General features: G+C 55.0%; 4 protein-coding genes across 4 annotated transcripts; 3 read left to right on the top strand and 1 right to left on the bottom strand.

Annotated features, from left to right (window-relative positions):
* Window positions 1-1544: 1544 nt before the first annotated feature.
* On the top strand, window positions 1545-4920 carry CORC01_08795 (uncharacterized protein; the record flags this gene model as incomplete). Its single annotated transcript, XM_022620425.1, has 7 exons — window positions 1545-2302; window positions 2349-2491; window positions 2545-2633; window positions 2678-3544; window positions 3592-3913; window positions 3961-4090; window positions 4137-4920. The coding sequence occupies 7 exons, from the start codon at window positions 1545-1547 to the stop codon at window positions 4918-4920; spliced, it is 3093 nt and encodes a 1030-aa protein (XP_022473104.1).
* Window positions 4921-5351: 431 nt separating this feature from the next.
* CORC01_08794 (uncharacterized protein) lies at window positions 5352-6257 on the bottom strand (the record flags this gene model as incomplete). Its single annotated transcript, XM_022620424.1, has 2 exons — window positions 5352-5742; window positions 5800-6257. The coding sequence occupies 2 exons, from the start codon at window positions 6255-6257 to the stop codon at window positions 5352-5354; spliced, it is 849 nt and encodes a 282-aa protein (XP_022473103.1).
* Window positions 6258-10705: 4448 nt separating this feature from the next.
* Window positions 10706-14043, top strand: CORC01_08793 (WSC domain-containing protein; the record flags this gene model as incomplete). The annotated part of the gene is made up of 2 exons (XM_022620423.1): window positions 10706-12908; window positions 12959-14043. The coding sequence occupies 2 exons, from the start codon at window positions 10706-10708 to the stop codon at window positions 14041-14043; spliced, it is 3288 nt and encodes a 1095-aa protein (XP_022473102.1).
* Window positions 14044-16486: 2443 nt separating this feature from the next.
* On the top strand, window positions 16487-18343 carry CORC01_08792 (D-sorbose; the record flags this gene model as incomplete). Its single annotated transcript, XM_022620422.1, has 5 exons — window positions 16487-16612; window positions 17101-17754; window positions 17829-17890; window positions 17952-18059; window positions 18136-18343. 5 exons carry the CDS (start codon window positions 16487-16489, stop codon window positions 18341-18343), a joined length of 1158 nt encoding a protein of 385 aa, XP_022473101.1.
* Window positions 18344-19735: the final 1392 nt, after the last annotated feature.

Below are 19735 nucleotides of genomic sequence, written 5' to 3'. Positions count from 1 at the left end.
AGGCGAAACAAGTTCCAAAAGCCGCGGCGATGGCGGGGTAGCTTGGTCGCGGCTGGTCCTTGGATGCGTCGTCGATACAGTTTCAGAGCATCAGTAGCGGTTTGGGAAAGGGGAGTGTATTCGAGAGCGTTGAGAAATAGATTGAACCGTTGGCCGGCTCGAGGTTTTTATCGACCGCGTACGCAGGGAGAAACTTATCAAGGGCCGTCTCTTTGTTCTTCACGTTGTACAGTGCTCATATGCAGTGGCAATGAGGTAATTGGGTTCGCGGAGGTGTTCGCGCTCGCAGCCCCAAGGCACGTTCCCCGAAAGTATGAACAGGAGCTAGGATCCAGTTGCTGCCGGTACCGAAGCCCGGACGATGAATGGGAAAAGGTTTGAGTCAAGAGAGAGCGTGACTCGGGGAAACGGCGGGCGAAATCTATCAAAGCAAGGTGGGAGATGTGGCAGAGTGAGAGCTGCCCAGCTTCAATGGAAGCCTCTTTGGTCAGCGGGGCCAAGGTGTTAGTGATGACTGCAGCATAGGTTGGGTGGTTCGCCTGTGGGCCGAGCTGACCAAACAACTCAGTTTCCTCACTGCAGGATTAGACTGCAGGATTACCTTAGTGAGTGGAGGTGAGGTGGATGGCCCATCTGCCTGTGGCTTGTGCTGCCCAAGGACCGGGAGTGGGACAAGTCGCTGACGTCGTTGCTGATTTAGGCGGTGGGACTCGTAGAACCAGCCTAATTCTCGGGCTGGGTAGGTAAACACATACAGCATTTTATGCCTCTGCACTTGCCAGGTTTGCGGCTCTTGAGCATTGTACAGGACAATTAGGAGGTAGGTCAGCACGTTACGTCGGCACCTTAAGGTACCCACGGAAGGGAACCTACCTAAGTCCAACGGAGTAGACCTTGCGGACGTCCGCATGACTACTGCTTTTGGGGGGAAGTCTGCGCAGTGAGGATTTCAAGCTAGACACCCATTGGGCTGCTGACTGCTGATTAACATTGGGCGATGCCGCTCGTGTATTTTCGGACATGAGACGATCACTCCATCGCCTTGGGCGCCTTGAGTGAGTTTATTTCTCCATGCCATGCAATGCAATGTAAGCGACAAGCATCGTCAAGCACATGTCATTCCTACCTACACCTAAGCCACCTGTCCAATCGACGAATACTGGAAAGACCCCTACGATAAGGAGGGATGACCTAAGATTCTATCCAGATAAGGTATGCGATAAGAGATAAGCCTGGGAGCTGGGTCGCCCATCTACCTAGCCAAACCCCGCCAAACCACCAAGGACCAGCTCTTTGACCAATCACAAGCTGCAGCGCAAACAGCATCTTTGGATCACTGCATCCTCACCGCGACCACGTCAACATGTTTTCGTGCTGAGCAACTGAAAGTTCGTCTGCAACGCGATCCGACACATTATCGTCGCGAAGTATTCCTCCTTCGCTGCAGCGATCTCCACGAATAAAGCACGCTCGACTCCCGCCCGTCTGCAAACAGCCTTTTGGAGCATGCTACACCCGTCGACGCACCTCCACTTCCTCACAGGATGAACTCTCTGTGGTCCTCGCGGCCTGCCAACGACGGCACCGCCGCCGAGAAGGAACCACCCCCGACCGTCGATGTCGAAAATGCCGTGATAGCGGATGCTGTCATCGCAGACGTGGGCCCTGACACGAGCAACCCACCTCCTCCGCCTCCACCACGACCGTCCTTGCAGAGGAACTCATCTGCACCTTCACCAGCTCCGGCGCCAGTTCCAATTCCCCCGGCTCCGATGCCTCCTGCGCCCGAACCTCAGCAGCCTACCGACTCGCTTTCTTTGCTACAGCTCAGGAAAATCGTTGCTGAATTTAGTCGAGGCGAACCTGTCGCCTACGATTTCGTCTATGATGACAGGGGTGTCCACGACGAGGAGATTGACGAGTGGTTTGTATACCAATTTTGGCAATGGGTACGACTGAACGCGGCACAGCGGGCCTTCGAATGGCAGTGGCAGCACGATTACGACATACAGACAACTTGGGAAGAGACGGAGCACCAGAGAAAGGCCAAGTTCACTCTAGATGCCCTAGACGGTCTTCAAATTAAGGACCCGGCACAACGCTCCGCGCATATTGGCAAAATTCTGTACCTGGTGCTGGGGCGATGGGGTGATACGTCGACGCCTGCCACTGTGGGTGACAGAAGATCGGCTGCTAGTGCGACGCAGTTGGAGGCCATCAGATCAAGCATCAGCTTCCTGACGTCTCTGGGTGGCATTAATACTGTTTGGTCGGCTCTGCAAAGTTGCTTTGATGTGTTTTGGTGGGTTCCTCGGACATCATAGTATGTTATGAGCTAACTCGACCAGGTCGGATGATGTTCGCCTCGTCCAGCCCGGCGGCGCCCAAGAGGCCCAGGATGAACTTATCAATCTCATGACCATCATGTATGTCATCATTCAGGAGGCTTTCAGCTTCCCCAAGGAGCTAGAGGCTACCAGATCCGAGCTTCGTAAGCAACACGTACCCAACATGTCTGGAAAAGACTCGACTGATGGTTGCTAGTTTCTCTCAAGCCCGGACTAGCTGATTTCATGTCACTGGCAACCTCGAAGCTGCGGTGGGACGATGGAAATTTGATGCCGTCTAGTCAGGTACGATTAGTGATACCGTGCGCGACTTGGACTAACAAGCGTAGATTTTTTTGCTCTTTTGGAAAACCATTCTGCTCGTTTTCGGTGGCACCCGAGAGATAGACGAGACGAAAAAGTCAACGAATGAATCGCCGAATGCCAAGTCCAAAGACTTCATCACCGCATCGCCTCTAGATTATCACGTGTTTCGACAAGAGCTCACATCCAAATATCCGGCCTATGTCCCTCCGCGGACACTCATACCCCTGGAACCTGAGAACACAACGCTTCTTCCGCCCATACCAAATCAGCCTACCAGGACCAGCGCTGCCAATGGAATTTTCCCCGGGCCGCCCGCCTCACAGAGCGGCGGCGCTTCTATCTTGCATCAACCCGTGCATATCGCGACGCCCGCTCCATCACCGCCGCCGTCTCCTGGTGTTGGAGGCAAGGGCGGGAAAAAGCAAAATTACCAGACGAACCAGAACTTCCCATTCATGTACCCACCTCTAGATGCTACAAGCAATAGCGCTGGTGGAAAAGGTGGGGCTGGCTTGCAGGAACAGCTTGTCGGTCGTAGATGGGAGGGCAGTGATATTCCTGCGTCTATTCTGGAGGCGGGCGAATTATTTGCAAAGAGAGTTCGCATGACCCGCGCGACGCGACAGCTGTGGGAAGAGCGCGAAAGCTTCCTAAGGTTTGAGAGGGGGTGGGAAGCAGATGCCAGTGACAGCGATGTTGACAGCCTCGATCTCGAAGGGCTAAGCCTGGAAGAGAAGCAGGAGATTGCTATGCTCAGGGCAGAGACCAAGGCTGAGGAGCGCAGGGAGGCGCAGCTTTCGATGCGAGAGCCCGAAATCGACTGCGGGCCTTCGGTAGACAAAGTGAATGACGAGATCAAGCGGCGTCTGCTTGCTGTCGAAAGCTTCTATGTGGGTGCTTTGGAATTTCAAGCTGGGTTTGGCTGACACTTTGACAGAAAGAATCTCTTCCTCATCTGCAGTCGCTCGTAATCGTCCTGCTGAGGCCGATACTTATGAATGTCACCGCTGTGCTGTCGCAGCCTCCGCAAGGTCAACAACATCCGAGTATGGCCGGCAGAGGGGTGAACGGTGGTATGAACGGCGGCGCTGGTCCTAATAGACAACAGCAGCCTCAGGACCCTTCTTCAGCCGGAGGCGGTCCACCAGAGCTCCCTGAGATGTCGCCTGAAGAGATCGATGCTGCGCGATCCCGGGAAATTACTACAAAGGCCATAACGGGTATCCTTTTGCTTCTGCTGAAGTGGCTCAGAGTCTCTCGTGAGTGTTCGTGGTTTTGCCCGAGGCGTGAACTGACTAGGCCGCAGACGTTCTGAAATCCGAATACATGACGCAACTTTTGCTGGATTCTAACTACCTCCCGCTAGTGCTCAAGTTATTCGCCCATCAAGATGTTCAGCAAGTTGTTGACAGCAAGACGGACCGACTGGAGAACAGGTGTGTGATTTCCTCAACCCTCACGCGACACATTCTGACCGACTAGCTTTTTCCACTTCTGCAATCTACGGTCGAAATTCAAGGAAAAGCCGCCTGTTCAAGCAGAGCCGGACGAGGAAGAGAGCGAAGACGAAGCTGCGCCACCGCCTATCAAGAGAAGGCGGTCACCGCCTCGGGTCGCGACTGTCGCCACCCGCGATGATGATGATACCGGCAAGCTTGAAGGACAGGCTGCGGTGCGGCCTGAAGTTGATGAACTCGGATATCCCGTCAACGACCTGCCCGCGGAACCCATCACCGATTTTTCGAGAAGAAATTTCTTCTCACTGATCAACTACCTCCGAATCATGCAAAAGATTTGCAAACACAAGGCCCACAGGAACCTTCTCCTGGTGCAGTACAAGTCTGCCAACATTCTGCGCAAGTCCCTCAAGATTCCCCAACCAGAGCTCCGACTGTACACCTTGAAGCTATTCAAGAACCAAGTGCCCTACTGCGGCCGGAAGTGGCGGCAGAGCAATATGCGAGTCATCACGGCAGTATACCTGCACTGCCGGCCCGAGCTGCGTGACGAGTGGCTGGCCGGCAGCGACGTCGATGCTGAAGTGGACTCGGCGCTACCATTGGAGCAGGCGCTGCGCAGTCTGACGCACTGGTTCAATGTGCGGCGATACCCGGACAAGATCGCCGCCGAGCTGCGGGCCGCCCTCCGCGAGGAGCAGGACTTTTTTACGAGGGAGCTGGAGAAGCTGGACATGAACTGGGCGGATGTTGGGGCCGACGACGGCGCAAACAGTGAGTGGGAGCATGATGCGGCCGGATGGCCATAAACTTACCCTGAACGTCGAGGTGATGAGGTCTGCTGACACTTGGCGAGTGTCTGGATTAGGTTATTGAAGGCTCAAACCCCATGTCGGACACCCGGGCAAACTCATTCGGGAGACAAAGTTGACATGATCTACATCTTTGGCCTCAAAGATGCTGAAACGCAACTAATGACATGTACGAATGTAGTCATGATCAAAAAAAGACAGCCATTGTGGTGAAGCAAGCTTACTCTGTGATGAATCGTTCAATGTTTTGTTTCATTTCATCCGTTGATTCATGACTAAAAATCCAGCAAAAGACCATCGTCTCAAAGGCGACGGCAAGACTCCTCCATCCCTGGGTATATTTGCCAACCTAGACCAGCTTCACTCCTGTACATACGGATCATCATGTGGTCTCATTTTTACGCTTCTGTTTTTTGTGTCACTCAGATCTAGACTCTGTCATAAACACCATCGCTGTAGTGACGAGGGGGCTGCGTGGTGCCAGTCTCGTGACCATAGTCGTAACCGTTGACACCGCCAGTCGCCGTCGTGGTGTTGCCATAGCCACCCTCATACTTGGGGTAGCCGGCATCCTGAGCAACAGCGGTAGTCTCGGTTGCGTAACTGGGGCGGACTTGGTCAGGGCTGGTGTGCATGGGCAGCGCATTCTCGTTGGTCGCGGTGTCGACACGGCCGCGGCGGCGGAAGCTGCTGAAGAAACCAGGCTTGGCACCCGAGCCTGAGGTGTAATTGTTTTTGGGGCTGGGGCCGAAACGCTTCTCCTTGCGGTGGTGGCGGGCGAGGGCGACCTCGACGAGGATGGAGAAGATGAAGAAGAAGCTGACCAAGGTTAGTTAGTTACGTTCTGGAGCTTTGAAAGTATCAGGGTCTCCTTACATTGCGACGATGGAGACGGCGAAGCAGGCTGTCTCCAGCTTACAGGCGGTGTGCAGACTGGGCAGATGAGTCCACCCGTCGCTCCCGGTGTTTGTGGGCTTTCCGTCGGCGGGGCCGTTGCCAAAGGGCGTATGGACAGTGCCGGAACACGTTCCCGCGCCGCCCTTGTTGGCGATGGCGACGTAGATGAAGGCGCCTATGAAGGCGACATCGAGGACGATGGCGATGAAGGAGGTGAAGGCGAGGCCGGCGAGGCAGCAGAGCAGGAGCAGGCCGACGAGGGTGTAGAGCGTGGCGGCGCCGGAGATGCCCTCGACGGCGCGGATCGAGTTGGAGATTGGGAGGGAGTGGTTGTGGAGGGTCGCGAGGAAGTAGGAGAAGATGGCGAGGATGAGGACGGAGCAGCCGAGCTGGACGCCGCGGATGAACCACTGGAGGAACTTCAAGGCGAAGCCCATGGTTGCGATCAAGGCGAGTTTGTTCAGTGGGTTCGGGTCTTTTTTGATGTTCAGTTGGTTGTAGGTTTGTCAGTTTATCAGTCAAGTCGGACCCCTGGACGAGGTGTTTTGCACAAAGGTGGGATGAGTTAAATCATAAAGCCCAAATGAACGAATGAGGGAGGTTCGAGACATTTAAGAATAAGGAAGGTCAAAGGGGGAATAGGAAACACGGCTGCCTCCCCGTCTGCCGGTAAATGGACTGCCGATCCCGCACTGCGCAGATCGTGGCAAGGTACAGCGCTGTTCAAGCTTGTCTTTGGTCCCATCCCTGGGATCCGTTTATTCCTGGACGACTGCTTTCGATCTGGGCACGTCTACGCTAGGTATTCACCACACACACACACACACACACCCAAGTTCGAACCGAATGACGGAGTACAGGTGTCAGGTCTTGGTACGGGGCGATGTTTGCAGGTTGATGACGAGCGTTGTGGCTGAATGGGGGCCCTCCCTCGGCCCCCGACCAGGGTCGTGGGCCCATGATGTCAGGCGGCTTGGAGGGGCAGACGTTGGCGCGATTGGGTCGGAGCAAGGACGGGTTCTCCACTACTTTTCGCCGGCACGGCCACGGTGGTGTGGCTTTGGCGGGGGCGAATGACTTGAAGTGTGGGGATCGGGCAGGGGTCTTCCCATTTTACCTTTCGTTTTTTGGACTGTGACAGAGTTTCCACTGCCTCAGCTGTCAGGGATTGGCTTTCACATCACCGGCTCGCACGGAATAGCCTAGAACCCATGTTGACGTTGTAGTATAAAGGTGGTGTTCATGACTAAAAATGTGCCGATAGTCGTGGAGCCCAGGATGGTTCATGTTCAAGTCGGCTAAATTTGAAGAACGGCAGAGTTTTTCGATCGTTCTAGGATGGCCTGCCTTCCTTTGGCGATCCTCGAGACGAGTTGCTTCGCTGCTCAGCTTTACGGCTGGCTAGTCTACAGCATCTACGAAGATTGCAAGCCCCAACTGTAAGCACTGAAGACGCCAACATTTTGATTGACCTGCGCACCTGGAATCCGTCTTCTCAACTTGAGACTGAGTTCAACCCGCTGGTTCCGGTTTTGGTCTTGTCTCGGTCTGGCCGGTCCATAAGTAGTGCACACGTCGCTCTAGCATGTCTCGGTTAAAAGGCTTGGTCTGGGCTGTGGAAGATCATTGGGCGGTCCGGCATCCAATTGCAAGGGCGGTCCTACTACGTAATGAGATGATGAGATAATTGATGTGCGGCCATGGCACTCTTCTCTGCGTCGGGTTTCGCCTAGAGTTGTTCTTCGCGGCGCGTGCCAGGTTTTGTGAACTTGCACGGTCCCAGGCGTTTCCCCTGGTCCGTTCAGGGTTTCCCCGGATCATGGGAGAGCGGGCGTGTCAGATTGCCAGAGTCACTCTATTCTACGGCCAGGGACGACTGCTGTGTCCGAGCAGACAGTTGGCGACTAATAAATATGTATGAATTGGGTCGGTGAGAGCGCAGCGAGCGCGATCAATTGAGTTACCGACGGGCCGTTAGTCTGTTGGAAAGAAACGTCAAGTCGCAGTCTGATGCTCCCAACCCGGGCCCATTATGTCACTGTCTGCCTTTTCAACGCATTACCTGACGGGTAACGCCGACGACAATCATAGCGGCGGCTCCTCAGCGGTCGATGATCGGACGGTTTCGACGGAAGTCTTCGAAAAAGTAGCCCAAGCGAGGTGTGTCGGCTCGCGGAGGAAACTACCGGTACGGAAAAGGCTTTAATGGCTTTGTGGACAACAAGGGTTCACCCGAAGACTGGCTCAGGACCTGTCAGCCGAAGGCGATATTCCACATCCTTGGGCGCAACCGGAAGGAGACGGCGGTCGTCAATCTCGAGTGACACCGGGCAGTCTTGTCAGGTTGCAAGGAAAACGTAAAATCCCGAGACGAGGCGCCGTTTGTGTTTGTGTGATGTTTTGCGGAATTGAATGTTTTCGGAGCAAGAGGCGCTTTGGATCGTGCGCCTCCCTAGGTTGCGGGTGGCTGTGCGAAATTTTCGCTGGCAAGATTCTGTTGCACCCTGCGGATTCCCGCCGTTCATCGGCTTCGGGAAACATGGGCCACAGGGCATCGGTGTCGGGCCAAATGGCGAGCGACTCCGGGGACGACACCAGCCCCGCATTCCACGTTGGCACCGAAGCCCCGGCCCTCGGTATCTCATAAGGTACCAGAATTATTGTGTGGGGCCGACCGCTTCCACCAGTTTCTTTGCGCCATACAGAGCCGACTTCGCGGGAAAATGCCGCTGCGCTTTTCCTCAGTGTTGATTATTGCCAGGCGCCTCCGGATGATGTATTGGCCATGTACGACCTTGGTAGAGCCTCTTGGATGCATCAACGAACCAGCCTCCACAGGAGGATGCTTCTTAACACGATGCCGAGCCAATTCCCTGTTGACGGGCGCACAAGGTGAAACATCGGAACGATGACTTTTCGAATCGAGCGCGTGGGCTGTTTCTAGCGCGGCGCGCCTTGGCGGCTATCCTTGGCCGTTGAATCCTCTTTGTGAAGTCCATAAAATGTTGTTGTCTCGCATGGCATGGCGTGGTTGTCTTTGTTCAGCCTTGCCGCACGTGCCCAAGCTGTCGGTTAGTGAGTTTCGATCGGGATAAGATTCCTCGTCCTTCCTGTCGGGGGAGAAGCACGACCGAATCACGGCCAGGAGCGGATGAACAAACGCGCGCTATGGCGTCGAGGCCGTGGGGAAGAGCTACCTAGCTTGGCAGTTTATTTTACACCTTCCCACATTGCGACGAAAAACGATATTGCGTTTCCGCCCACAGAAGCCACAATCGGCCGCCATGACAACTGCAGCCCTCGAAATCTGAACAATGCTCCGAGTAGCTGTCCACGGAAAGCTCGGTTGAGATAAAGTAGAGAGGCCATACTCGGCAGGACACAACATCGCAAGGGCGGCTTGGCAACTGTCGTGATGGGATGACAGCGGGAAATGGGATCCAGTGTTGACGGGACAAGCAAGCAGATATCAACATCACCGACTCGACGATCCCCGACGCCTTTACAGACAAGACTGTGGAAGCCTCCTCTTGTTTTTTGTTTTTTTGCACGGGGACTCATCGGTCACTGTTTCCATGGAGTCTGGCTGTGTGTCGCCAACATCGGAAACAACACACGGTGAAGGACAGTCTGGATTTGCCGTTGGAGCCGAATTCATGTGATATCGCCAGCCAAACCGTCTGTGTCCTGGCCTTCCCCTCCGCTTGAACCCCATCGCTCTTCTATCAGGTCCCCGGGTCGATGAGGGCCAAGCTTGTGAGGTAAAGGGCATTACGCAAGCTGCAATATAGACAAGAGATACATGCATTCTGTAGCATCAGCTGGGGCGCCATTGTTGACATGGCATCAATAGTTTTGCATCGGCAACGCAGGGCAGGGGCAAGGATACCACTTCAAAGGCCAAATCGAGAACAGAAGTCACGGTCGCGGCTCGCCGTCCTCAAAGTGCTTGCTGACTCGGCCTGTCGAAGAGGCGCCGTGGGAGGGAAGGGGGCTATCCTACCTCCCGAACATCACCGGGCCACCAAGATGGCGGGATGCAATTTACTGCTCGACGCGCCATTGGGCCGTATCCTCCCCAGCAGAACTTGGAGGGTATCTCCAAGGCTTGAACCAACCGATTAAGGTTAAGTAAAGTAAGCCGTGCTCAGGGGCAGGGTATCGTCACCCCGGCACCCCTGGATTTGCGGCTGGCACCGGCAGCAGCCACAAGATGCCTGTGGCCAATCACAATGGTTGTGTTCCCGTACGTATCTTCACTCATCCAATGCGAGGGTGGCACTAAATCGGAAAGGGAAAGAGGGGTCCCCGACACCCTTGGCAGTTTTCGCCAAAAAAAAATACGGCGACTCACTCTTAATTTCTCACCCTCACTTACAATGTAACTTCCTCACCCACTCGTTCACGACCACGGACCAGGGCAGGATCAAAGCTGTGCCGCAATCCCCTTTGGCGCTACACTAAGCGCATTCACGGAGGCTACTGCCCTTGCTGGCGATAGAGCTTTACCGATACCGCCTAGGCCTGCCCAGATTGCCTAGATCATCCGTCTCGTGCGGTCAGGTCACCACGGTTCCGCCCGTCAGCTCGTACATTGTTGACCAAAAAGTTGTCGCCGCATCCCTTTGTCTATTCCTCCGTGGTTTCGGCGTCGGTTCACACCATGTCTCTCATATCTAACGGCCATCGGCCGTCCCATTTCTTTTTCCCTTCACCTCCTTCGCTTCGTCTTCTTCTACTGTACTCTTTTCTGCCTTCTTCGGGCATATCTGCCTTTTTAGTGCCCTGATCCAAAGGTCGAACCGTCTTTCTACGGACGACCAAGTCGCTCGCTTGCACTATTTCCTGTGATTTGGTTCCCGCGCAGTCGAGGGAATATACCATCATGAAGGTGAACGCCTCATTATTGCTCAGCCTGCTAGGCTTGGCCTCACAGGTCCGGGCTGATCCGACGTGGCCCGCGGATATCGATGAGTTGGAGGAAATCATGTATCAGACATTCAACTTCGGATCACGCAAATTTGCCGACTCCATATTTCCCTGCAGCAAGGAGACATCGGGTGTCGGTCGCCAAACTGCTGCAGAATGGTTGCGAACCGCCTTTCACGACATGGCACCGGCCAACGCAGGGTCTGGAGTTGGAGGGTTGGATGCGTCTATCCAGTATGAGCTGTCGAGCACCGGAGAGAATACCGGCCCTGCCTTTGCGACAACGTTGACTTTCATGTCACATTACATGACCCGCAAAAGCAGCATGTCGGATCTGATCGCTCTTGGAGTGTACGCTTCTGTACTATCGTGCGGCGGTCCCTCGGTTGCCATTCGTTCCGGCCGCATCGACGCAACTGTAAAAGGGGCCGCCGGCGTACCGCAGCCGAACGAAGTCATCCAAATTTTCCAATCAAAGTTTACTCGCATGGGATTCTCCTCACAGGAGATGATTCAGGTCACAGCCTGCGGCCACACGATCGGCGGCGTCCACTCGGCGCAGAATCCCACCATCGTCCCTGACGGCACCTTTTCGAACGGTTCCGCGCCCATGGACACCTCCAACGGTGTCTTTGACAACAAGGTTGTCACCGAATATCTAGATGGCACCACACGGAACCCTCTCGTCATCAAAATGGGTACGGCTCGAGCCAGTAATTCCGATTTTGTCGTCTTCAGCTCCGACAAGAACGCCACGGTGAAGGCCATGACTGACAATACAGTCTTCAAGTCTACCTGCAAGACTGTCTTCGAGAAGATGATCAACACCGTGCCATCCGGCGTTACCCTGACAGATGCTATTGCACCTTACACCGTCAAGCCGGTTCAGCTTCAGCTCACCCTCAATTCGCCCACTGTCATGATTCTTACAGGCTACATTCGCGTCCGAACTACCGCCATTTCGGGAATCTCGAGTCTGACGATCAACTACAAGAATCGGAGTGGAGGCTCCACCTGCGGGACCGGCGCCTGCGTCTTTACAGTCACCATCTCGGGTATCTCAAAGGGCTTGGAAGACAGCTTTTCCTGGTATCCCATTAGGCAGGAGATTCCTGTCAGCACGGGCATCTCGTCCTTCACTGTGACGATCAACAAGGGTGACGGCTCGAGCACGCTATTCAACAACAATGGTAATGAGTACCCGGTTCAGGACGGCATCTTTCTCCAAGCGCCACAGAGCTGCTTATTGCAGGCCTCTGGCGACATTACACTTGTCGCCGCAGTCCGCAACGACCGCGCGTCTCTCCCGGTCAAGGCAGAAATCACGTACAAGACACAGCGGACAACCAGCGTCGTGCCCCTGCTGGGTAAGATGAACGTCGACATGACCAAGGGCGACTGCCATGGCAGCTATACCTTCTTCACCGTCACCACGAACATTCCCGGTGGCGTCAGTTTCGAGTCGACTTTCGACTTCATCAGCGGAGACGGCGCATCCGCCATGGTTGACTCGTTCAAGAAGGCCGACCCTATCGGTGGGACATGTTCAAGCTGGACGGGAGGGTCTGCGACGTGCGGCAGTGTCACGGTGTCTTCCATCTCCACGACAGCATCTTCTACGTCCAGTGCGGCTCCGACTGCCACACTTTCCCACCGACCCACCATGGGCGGCTATAAGCTCGTCTCCTGCTGGACCGAGGCCTCTAGTGGTCGAGCTCTCGGCGGTGCCGCGTTTGCTTACGACGGCATGACCCTCGACAGCTGTATGGCGAATTGCACGGGGTTCGACTACTGGGGTACTGAGTATGGGCGCGAGTGCTACTGCGGCAACTCGTTGGCTGCCTCTAGCAGTTCCGCGCCCTTGGCCGACTGCAACATGCAGTGCTCTGGCGATTCGACCCAATACTGTGGTGCCGGCAACCGGATCGAATTGTACTCGACTACTGCCACCCGTACCAGCAGCTCGACGACCGCTCCCACCGCTACTCTCGCCCACATCAACACCGTCGGCAAGTACTCGCTCGTCGGTTGCCAGACGGAGGCCGATGGTGTGCGTGCCCTCCAAGCCGCCCAGACTGCTGCAGACGACATGACTCTTGAAAAGTGTGCTGCTTTCTGCTCCGACTACACATTCTTTGGCACCGAGTATGGTCGTGAATGTAAGTATTAAGTGTCGTTTTGAAATGGACGAGGACTGACGTGATACCAGGCTACTGTGGCAACAGTCTGGCAGCTACCAGCAAGACTGCGCCCCTGAGTGAGTGCAACATGAAGTGTGCTGGCAACTCGTACCAGTACTGCGGTGATGGCAACCGCCTGGAGCTGTACAAAATCAGTAGTGCTCCGTCTACTTTGGCCTCAACGGTGGCTACTACAACCCCAAGCAGCTCTTCATCGGCGAGCTCCTTCAGTGTCCTAGCGGCGAGTGGATCGACGTCTCCTACTCCGACGTCTGCGCCCATTTCTTCCAGCAGCTCTTCGACTTCGTCACAGATATCGACTTCATCAGACCATTCGAGTTCGAGCAGTGTTGCATCCTCGAGTAGTGTTGCGTCTCCGTCGAGCACTTCTTCGAGCATTGCATCCTCCTCCAGCAGCGCTAGCACTTCATCAATCGCCGCCTCTTCCTCTACCACCGGCACCATCTCGACCTCAACAACCACCTCACCGACGTTGGCTCAGAAGCCCACCGTCTCGCCTTATACCCTAGTGGGCTGCTGGACGGAGGGCAACGGCGTCCGCGCCTTGAGCCAAACGAGCTACACGTCTGGTGACAACATGACTCTCGAGTACTGCGCCTCCTACTGCTCAGATTACAAGTACTTCGGAACGGAGTATAGCGGCGAATGCTACTGCGGCAACTCCCTCGCCTCGTCCAGTGCTGCAGCCCCCCTGGCGGACTGCAGTATGACCTGCAGCGGCAACAAGTACGAATACTGCGGTGGAGGCAACAGATTAACACTCTATCAATCGAACAAACAAGTCACGGACCCCAGCCAGCCAGCCACTGCCGGAGCCTACAGTTTTATCGGCTGCCGTACCGAACCCGCTCAGGGCGGACGTGCCTTGGATGCCAAGGCCACGGCTGGTGACAAGATGACCAACGAGGTATGCGCGGCCTTCTGCGATGGGTATAGCTACTTTGGAACGGAGTACGGCGGTGAGTGCTACTGCGGTAATGCTCTGCCGACGACGTCGCTTGACGCCCCGTCGAGTGACTGCAGCATGCTGTGTACGGGTTCCAGCACGGAGTACTGCGGTAATGGTAACCGCTTGTCCGTCTACAAGAAGTGACAGGTTTCGGCGATTGGATGTTTTTTTGGAACCTGCGAGCATATGGCGATGAGAGTCAGGTCATATAATAATTCATTGGGCGTCGACGAGATTGGAGATGGATGATACCTCTTGTCATGGATTTCGGCCACCTATATAAATTATAATGTATATTGATCTCTACATTGTTGTGTTCATGTGTTGTATTGAAGTCTAGAGAGATTGAAGAATTCCTCTTGACCAAAGTGATTGATTATGGAGAGGCGGATACTACATCACACAGGATTCTACCTTCCTTGATGTCTTTTGAAAATGGGAAAAGAGAAGGCGGTCAGTCATCATACGTACAACTAGGCAATGTAATACCATATCCAACCCCACCTCCCAACTGGGGAGTCTCCCCAAGGGGATGCCCTCTCGTCCCAAATCATCGTCGGTGGTCTTGTTCGGAGGTTGCCCTCTTGAAATAACGTTCAAGTCCACTTCTTTGTCAGTAGATCAACAATTGGCTTCTCAAATGCTTCTCGTTGAATGATGGTCACGGTCAGCTTGTGTCATATGCAGCATCCTCGCCTTCGTCTTCTTCGCACACATGGTCCTCTTTGCCGCCGTATCCAGCCAAACTAGAAAGTATTCCAATGGCTCCTGGACCGCGTCGTTCCCTGAAAAGTTCTCAAACGCAGTGGCCGACGATTCTCTACAAGCGGTCCTCTACCTCCCCTCCCGCTCTCATCGAGACGGTGACCCTGGCCGCATGGAGACCACGCCCCTCTTCCTTACAGAGTGCATAGGACCTCACTGTTCCTTTCTTTGCACTCGTCGTCTATCCCTGCCCTGGAGGGGTACACCGGCAAAGGGAAAGAGCTTCTCCTTCCCATTCTGGGGCACGAAGTTGCTTTCACCTTGATGATGGATAATGGGCCGAATAAATAAAGTGTCGTTGATGAAACTGAACCCGTAGGTCGACGAGGTTATATGTTGGGGAAACGTATTCAGTATGATAGAGACACCAGTGTGCTAATTCCAGGCCGATTTTTTTGGGTATTGGCACGGAGGCTATCATGCGATTGCCACAGAGTGTGATGAATGAACAGCAGTGCGAAGCAACCGGATAGAGGATAGACGAGTGAGGAAGAGGGCAGCATTCGCCAAAAAACGTACCCAGCAGCAAGTCTAGGTTACAGTCTGCAAGTCATCTGGCTATGTTCTCAAGTCAATGCCTTCTCTATTAGGAGTCCACTGATGTCTTCAATGATCAACCCCCCTCCCAAAAGTCTGGCTTTTCAACACGCCGCTCTTGCCATGTACAGGGCAATTCAGGCTATTTTTGGTATACCCGAGGTGATGTTTCGGCGTAACGGAGACCGAAAGTCGTGGTTTGAGGGCCAGAGCCCTGTAGCAAGTAGAAGACTGCCCGGGAATTTCGGTGGCTCCAATGTCTCTTGGACGACGGGACCCCTCAGCTTTCTTTGATGAGAAGTTGTACGAGCCTCTTAATTCAGTAACTGGCTTGCGTGAATTACCGTGACATTATTAAACTAGGAAATCTTGGATACGTCTAGTTGGTTCAAATTTTCCGTAGGCTGATGAAAGTCAGAAGAAGGGACAGGTTCCTTTACTTTGAAGATTTTACGTCAACCAGGCCAATTCGTGACTTATTCAGCTTCCTGGTTTTCTTCCCCACCTCGATGCGTGCTCTCGTATGCCTGCATACTTCCAAGAAACCAGCGGCCCCGTTGGATAGCTTGGAGCAGAAATCGTTTGTCGTGGAAATTTTACAAAAACTCTGAACTCTCGAATCGTACCTGTCCTTATTCACATGTATAGTTGCCAACAAGAATGAATAAAACCATGACGAACGAGGAAGAGTTTGAGAATCACTACGCTGCAGACTTAATATCGTTCGTAAATAGAGAAAGATCAGTATATTGGGAAAGCCAAGTAACCGATTGAGACTATTTGAAACCAAAAGGGAAAAGACTTCACACCCACTGCAAAGCGAAGTGAAAACTTCTCACACCCCGAAAAGTTTTATCCATTCCCTGACGGAGGAAGAAAGTAAAAAAAGCACGAGGTGTGCGGTATCTGATAAAAGAACGAACCCGCCGCGGCATCGGTTCTATCGATGATATACCGACATGTAATGGTGGAGAGGGCACCGTCCCGTCGTCTGAAATCGACAATGCTGCAACTCGCGGGATATCATTCAATCCCGAAGGAGGACGAGACGAGGAAGCACCATCGAAACCAATATCGTCAAGCACGCAACACGAGAAGATCAGGGGAGAGAGTAGCACTAAGAAGAAACGACCGCCACATCGCCTTCCACCTCAACGTTCCACCGTCAGGAGAATGGAGACTCCCACATCTCACACCGCTTAGCAAGTCAAAAGCATAAGGGCAGGTCCATACCGCTCGCCCTCGAGCGAACGGCACATGCACAACGGAAAGCCAGGCCAAGAAAATGGCGCAATGGATTCACGCCTCAGCAGACAGCCGCAATTCTCCGCGAGCACCCTGCCGAACACTACAGGTCACGGGCGGCCTCATCATCGTGCCACGGATTCCCCCTGGCGTCGGTGAGGTTGTGGTCTGTGCCTTGCTACACATTTCGACATCCTGTTCCATCTGTGTCGACGACCGTCTTCTGTCACATCAAGTTGTTCATTCATTGCTCTCAGGGACCGCGAAAGGATCCCATCCCGCCCGATGGTGACATGTCGCGAGGCTGAGAGGGCGGTTTAATGATTAGCCGACCTCCCGTATAGTCTTGGGCCAAGCGTCCGTCGACAACGCAACATTATCACGCCGAGAGCACTCAGCCAGCGGCATTTGGTGTGATAAGTCGGCTCAGAACAATTCAAGAGCAGAAAAAACTAGACCTCACCGCACTTGCGATTCACTTCAACAGTCGTCAAGGTCGGTCAGACATTGCGAGGTGGCCGGTACCGCCCACGATAGCAAGCATCAACAAGTTCACGTCCCATCACAAAATGAACCATCTCATCCTCGTCGGGGCGTGCTATGTCGACACAGTCCTAAGGCAAGGCACAGTTCCCCTCAACCTGTAACGCTCAGAAAAGATACCCACTCACAACCCTCCCCAGCGTACCTCACTTCCCAGAAGAAGACTTGAAGCTCCGAGCCACGAGCATCCGCGTGCGCAGGGGCGGCAACTGCCCCAACACGATGGAAGTTCTCCAGCAGCTCCTCCGCGCAAGAGACCTCCCTCCCCCGACAACCGGCGGCGGCCCCCTGAAAATGCATCTCGTCTCGCCTCTGCCGGAACGCCATTCCCAGGCGACGGCGCAGATAATCTCCTCGTTCCCGCCAGGGCCAGACGCCGCCGCCGACGCCGCCGCAATCAACTTTGAGCACTGCCTGTTCCGCGAGGGCCACCAGGCGCCGGCGAGCAGCTACATTTTTCGCAGCGAGGCCACCGGCAGCCGGACCATTGTAAACCACAATGAGCTGCTCGACATGACAACAGACGAGTTCCTCGACGTCGTCGAGGCGTTCCGCGGCCAAGGGGGCCGGACATGGTGGCACTTTGAGGGACGGGTCCCGGAGACGACGCTGGGTTGCATTCGGGCTCTTCGGCGGGTGCTGGGCGACGGCGACGGCGACGACGCGGCGACCGTCAGCGTCGAGGTTGAGAGGCCTGGCAGGGCGGGGTTGAGAGAGCTCGCTGCGGAGGCGGACGTGGTGTTTTACTCTAAGAGCTGGGCAGAGGTGCGTCAGTCACGTCTATCGGCGTACGCCAGTTACGCTCCACCCCGCGCGGCGCATACTGACGGGCGGCGCAGGACTGCGGGTACTTATCCGCTGAAGACTGTCTGCGGAAAGAGTCGCTGACGCTGCCACGGGCGTGAGTTCCAGTCAACAGATCTACCGGTCACGCAACGCATTTCTCGCTGACTGCAGAACAGGTCGTTGGCCATGGTTACGTGGGGTGCTGAGGGAGCATGGTGCATGTCACTCAAGGACCGGCAGCTTGTCAAAAGCCCAGTCAAGACGCCGGTGAAGCAAGTCGTCGAGTAAGCTTAGCTGTGCACAACCACCATACACTCACACTCGCCTTGGCGTAGTAGGACTGACAAGAAAGGGGGATAGCTCGGTTGGTGCGGGAGACACATTTGTCGCGGGCATGCTGTACGGACTGATTTGCCAGGCCGAGACTTGGGACGTGGCGCACAAGTTGGGTTTCGCCGTTGCACTCGCCACGCTCAAAGTCCAGCGAGAGGGGTTCGGTGGACTGGGAGACGATATTCGTATGGATGTGCAAAGTTGCGCTGACGGTGGGCCATCCGTCAGGCGTTGAAACTGTCGCCGCGGGCTCTCCGGGTGGTGTCCCCGCCGGGTGCCGTATATGGATGCTTCGGCGGGTGGAACGACTGCCCGCCAATCGCCTGGAAAGCCAGGCTAAGAGGCCGTATTTTGCCCGCCAGCGGACCGATGGAGCATCCGTCGGCGGTCGCGCCTGTTCCGAAGCTGTGGAAGAGTGAGAGATTGGGGGGGGCCTTCTGTGGCCCTGTGGCCCTGTGGCCCTGTGGCTCTGTGGGGAGCAAGAGGCGGTGTACATGGTGGGCAAGCGAGGAGGCAACCCGTTACGAAGTGGGAGTAGTTGGACAGCCGCAAAGGTCAGGACGCGTCGGCGACGCTCGTTGTTGTTAGTGGAGGGGTGGCAGGCCGGGCCAACATGCATTCATGCGCCGCCGATGCTTCGATGCAGCTTTGAAGATGGCGCACCTCACGCGGGGCCTGCGACGGCGAACAAGGCTGCATGTGGCCTGCTGCAGCTGATAGTGGCATGCCGCATGGCCCCCAGACCTAAGCGGAGACTACGGCGCAGGCGAAAACGGGGAGAGGGGAAATATTTGCGCCGTTGCTACGGTACACTCTGCACGTACATCCTGACATGCCACCCAGCAAAGTTTGTCGCGAGAATTTCGTCCCCCTCGTATGGATCTGCCGCAGCGAGACCGTGTCGGTGACTGAGTGTACAGATGGACATAGTGATCTTATTGGGAAAGGAGGCCGGGGATGGCACCGTCACATCTTCCTGAATTCGGTTGCGGAGCCAGAGCCTGGAAATGAGGCAGAGAGGGAAAACTCTTCTCACGACGTTGGTTAGCTCACGAGAGGGGATGCTGGGCGATTGTTGATACAGTGAGTGGAGACGACGGCTTGTTTGTCGATCTGCGGCGATTCAGGAGCCTGGTTCGTTGCGCAGGGCGCTTTTCCTCCAAGGTAGCCAGTGGAGCCGCCTCTACTTCCTCGTGTTTCCAATTCACGCGTCTTGAGAGTGAGTTGCAAATTCGTGACCAGAGAAAGGCCGGGTTCGTACGGATACACGACGCAAACGGCCCCGAGTCCCCGTCGTTTTTTACCTGACATTGCGGTACCGAAAGGTGCCGTACGAGGCTGTTAATCACCAGCGGGGTTGCAAATCTTTGCTGTCGTCACTGTCAACAAATCATGACGTTCCCCCTCTCGCAGACCCGTAGACTTCAAGTAGGTATGCCCGGCGAGGTCCATCCATTATCGAGCTAGCCCTGCGCTTGTCTTCGTTCTGGCTCCTAGGCTCTGCTGAAATCGTTCTCATGCACCCAAGGGTGCAAGACTGCCTCGAGTTGAGCTTCGTGTTGAAAATGTTGGCATACTGACTGGGGGGCGCAGCAAACCATCGAGTCTCCGGGAGACGCATGGAAAT

Source organism: Colletotrichum orchidophilum (genome assembly GCF_001831195.1).
Source record: "Colletotrichum orchidophilum strain IMI 309357 chromosome Unknown Scaffold_76.1, whole genome shotgun sequence".
NCBI classification, from domain to species: domain Eukaryota; kingdom Fungi; phylum Ascomycota; class Sordariomycetes; order Glomerellales; family Glomerellaceae; genus Colletotrichum; species Colletotrichum orchidophilum.
Note: the sequence above shows the minus strand (reverse complement) of the source record. Positions and strands in the feature narration are given on the sequence as shown.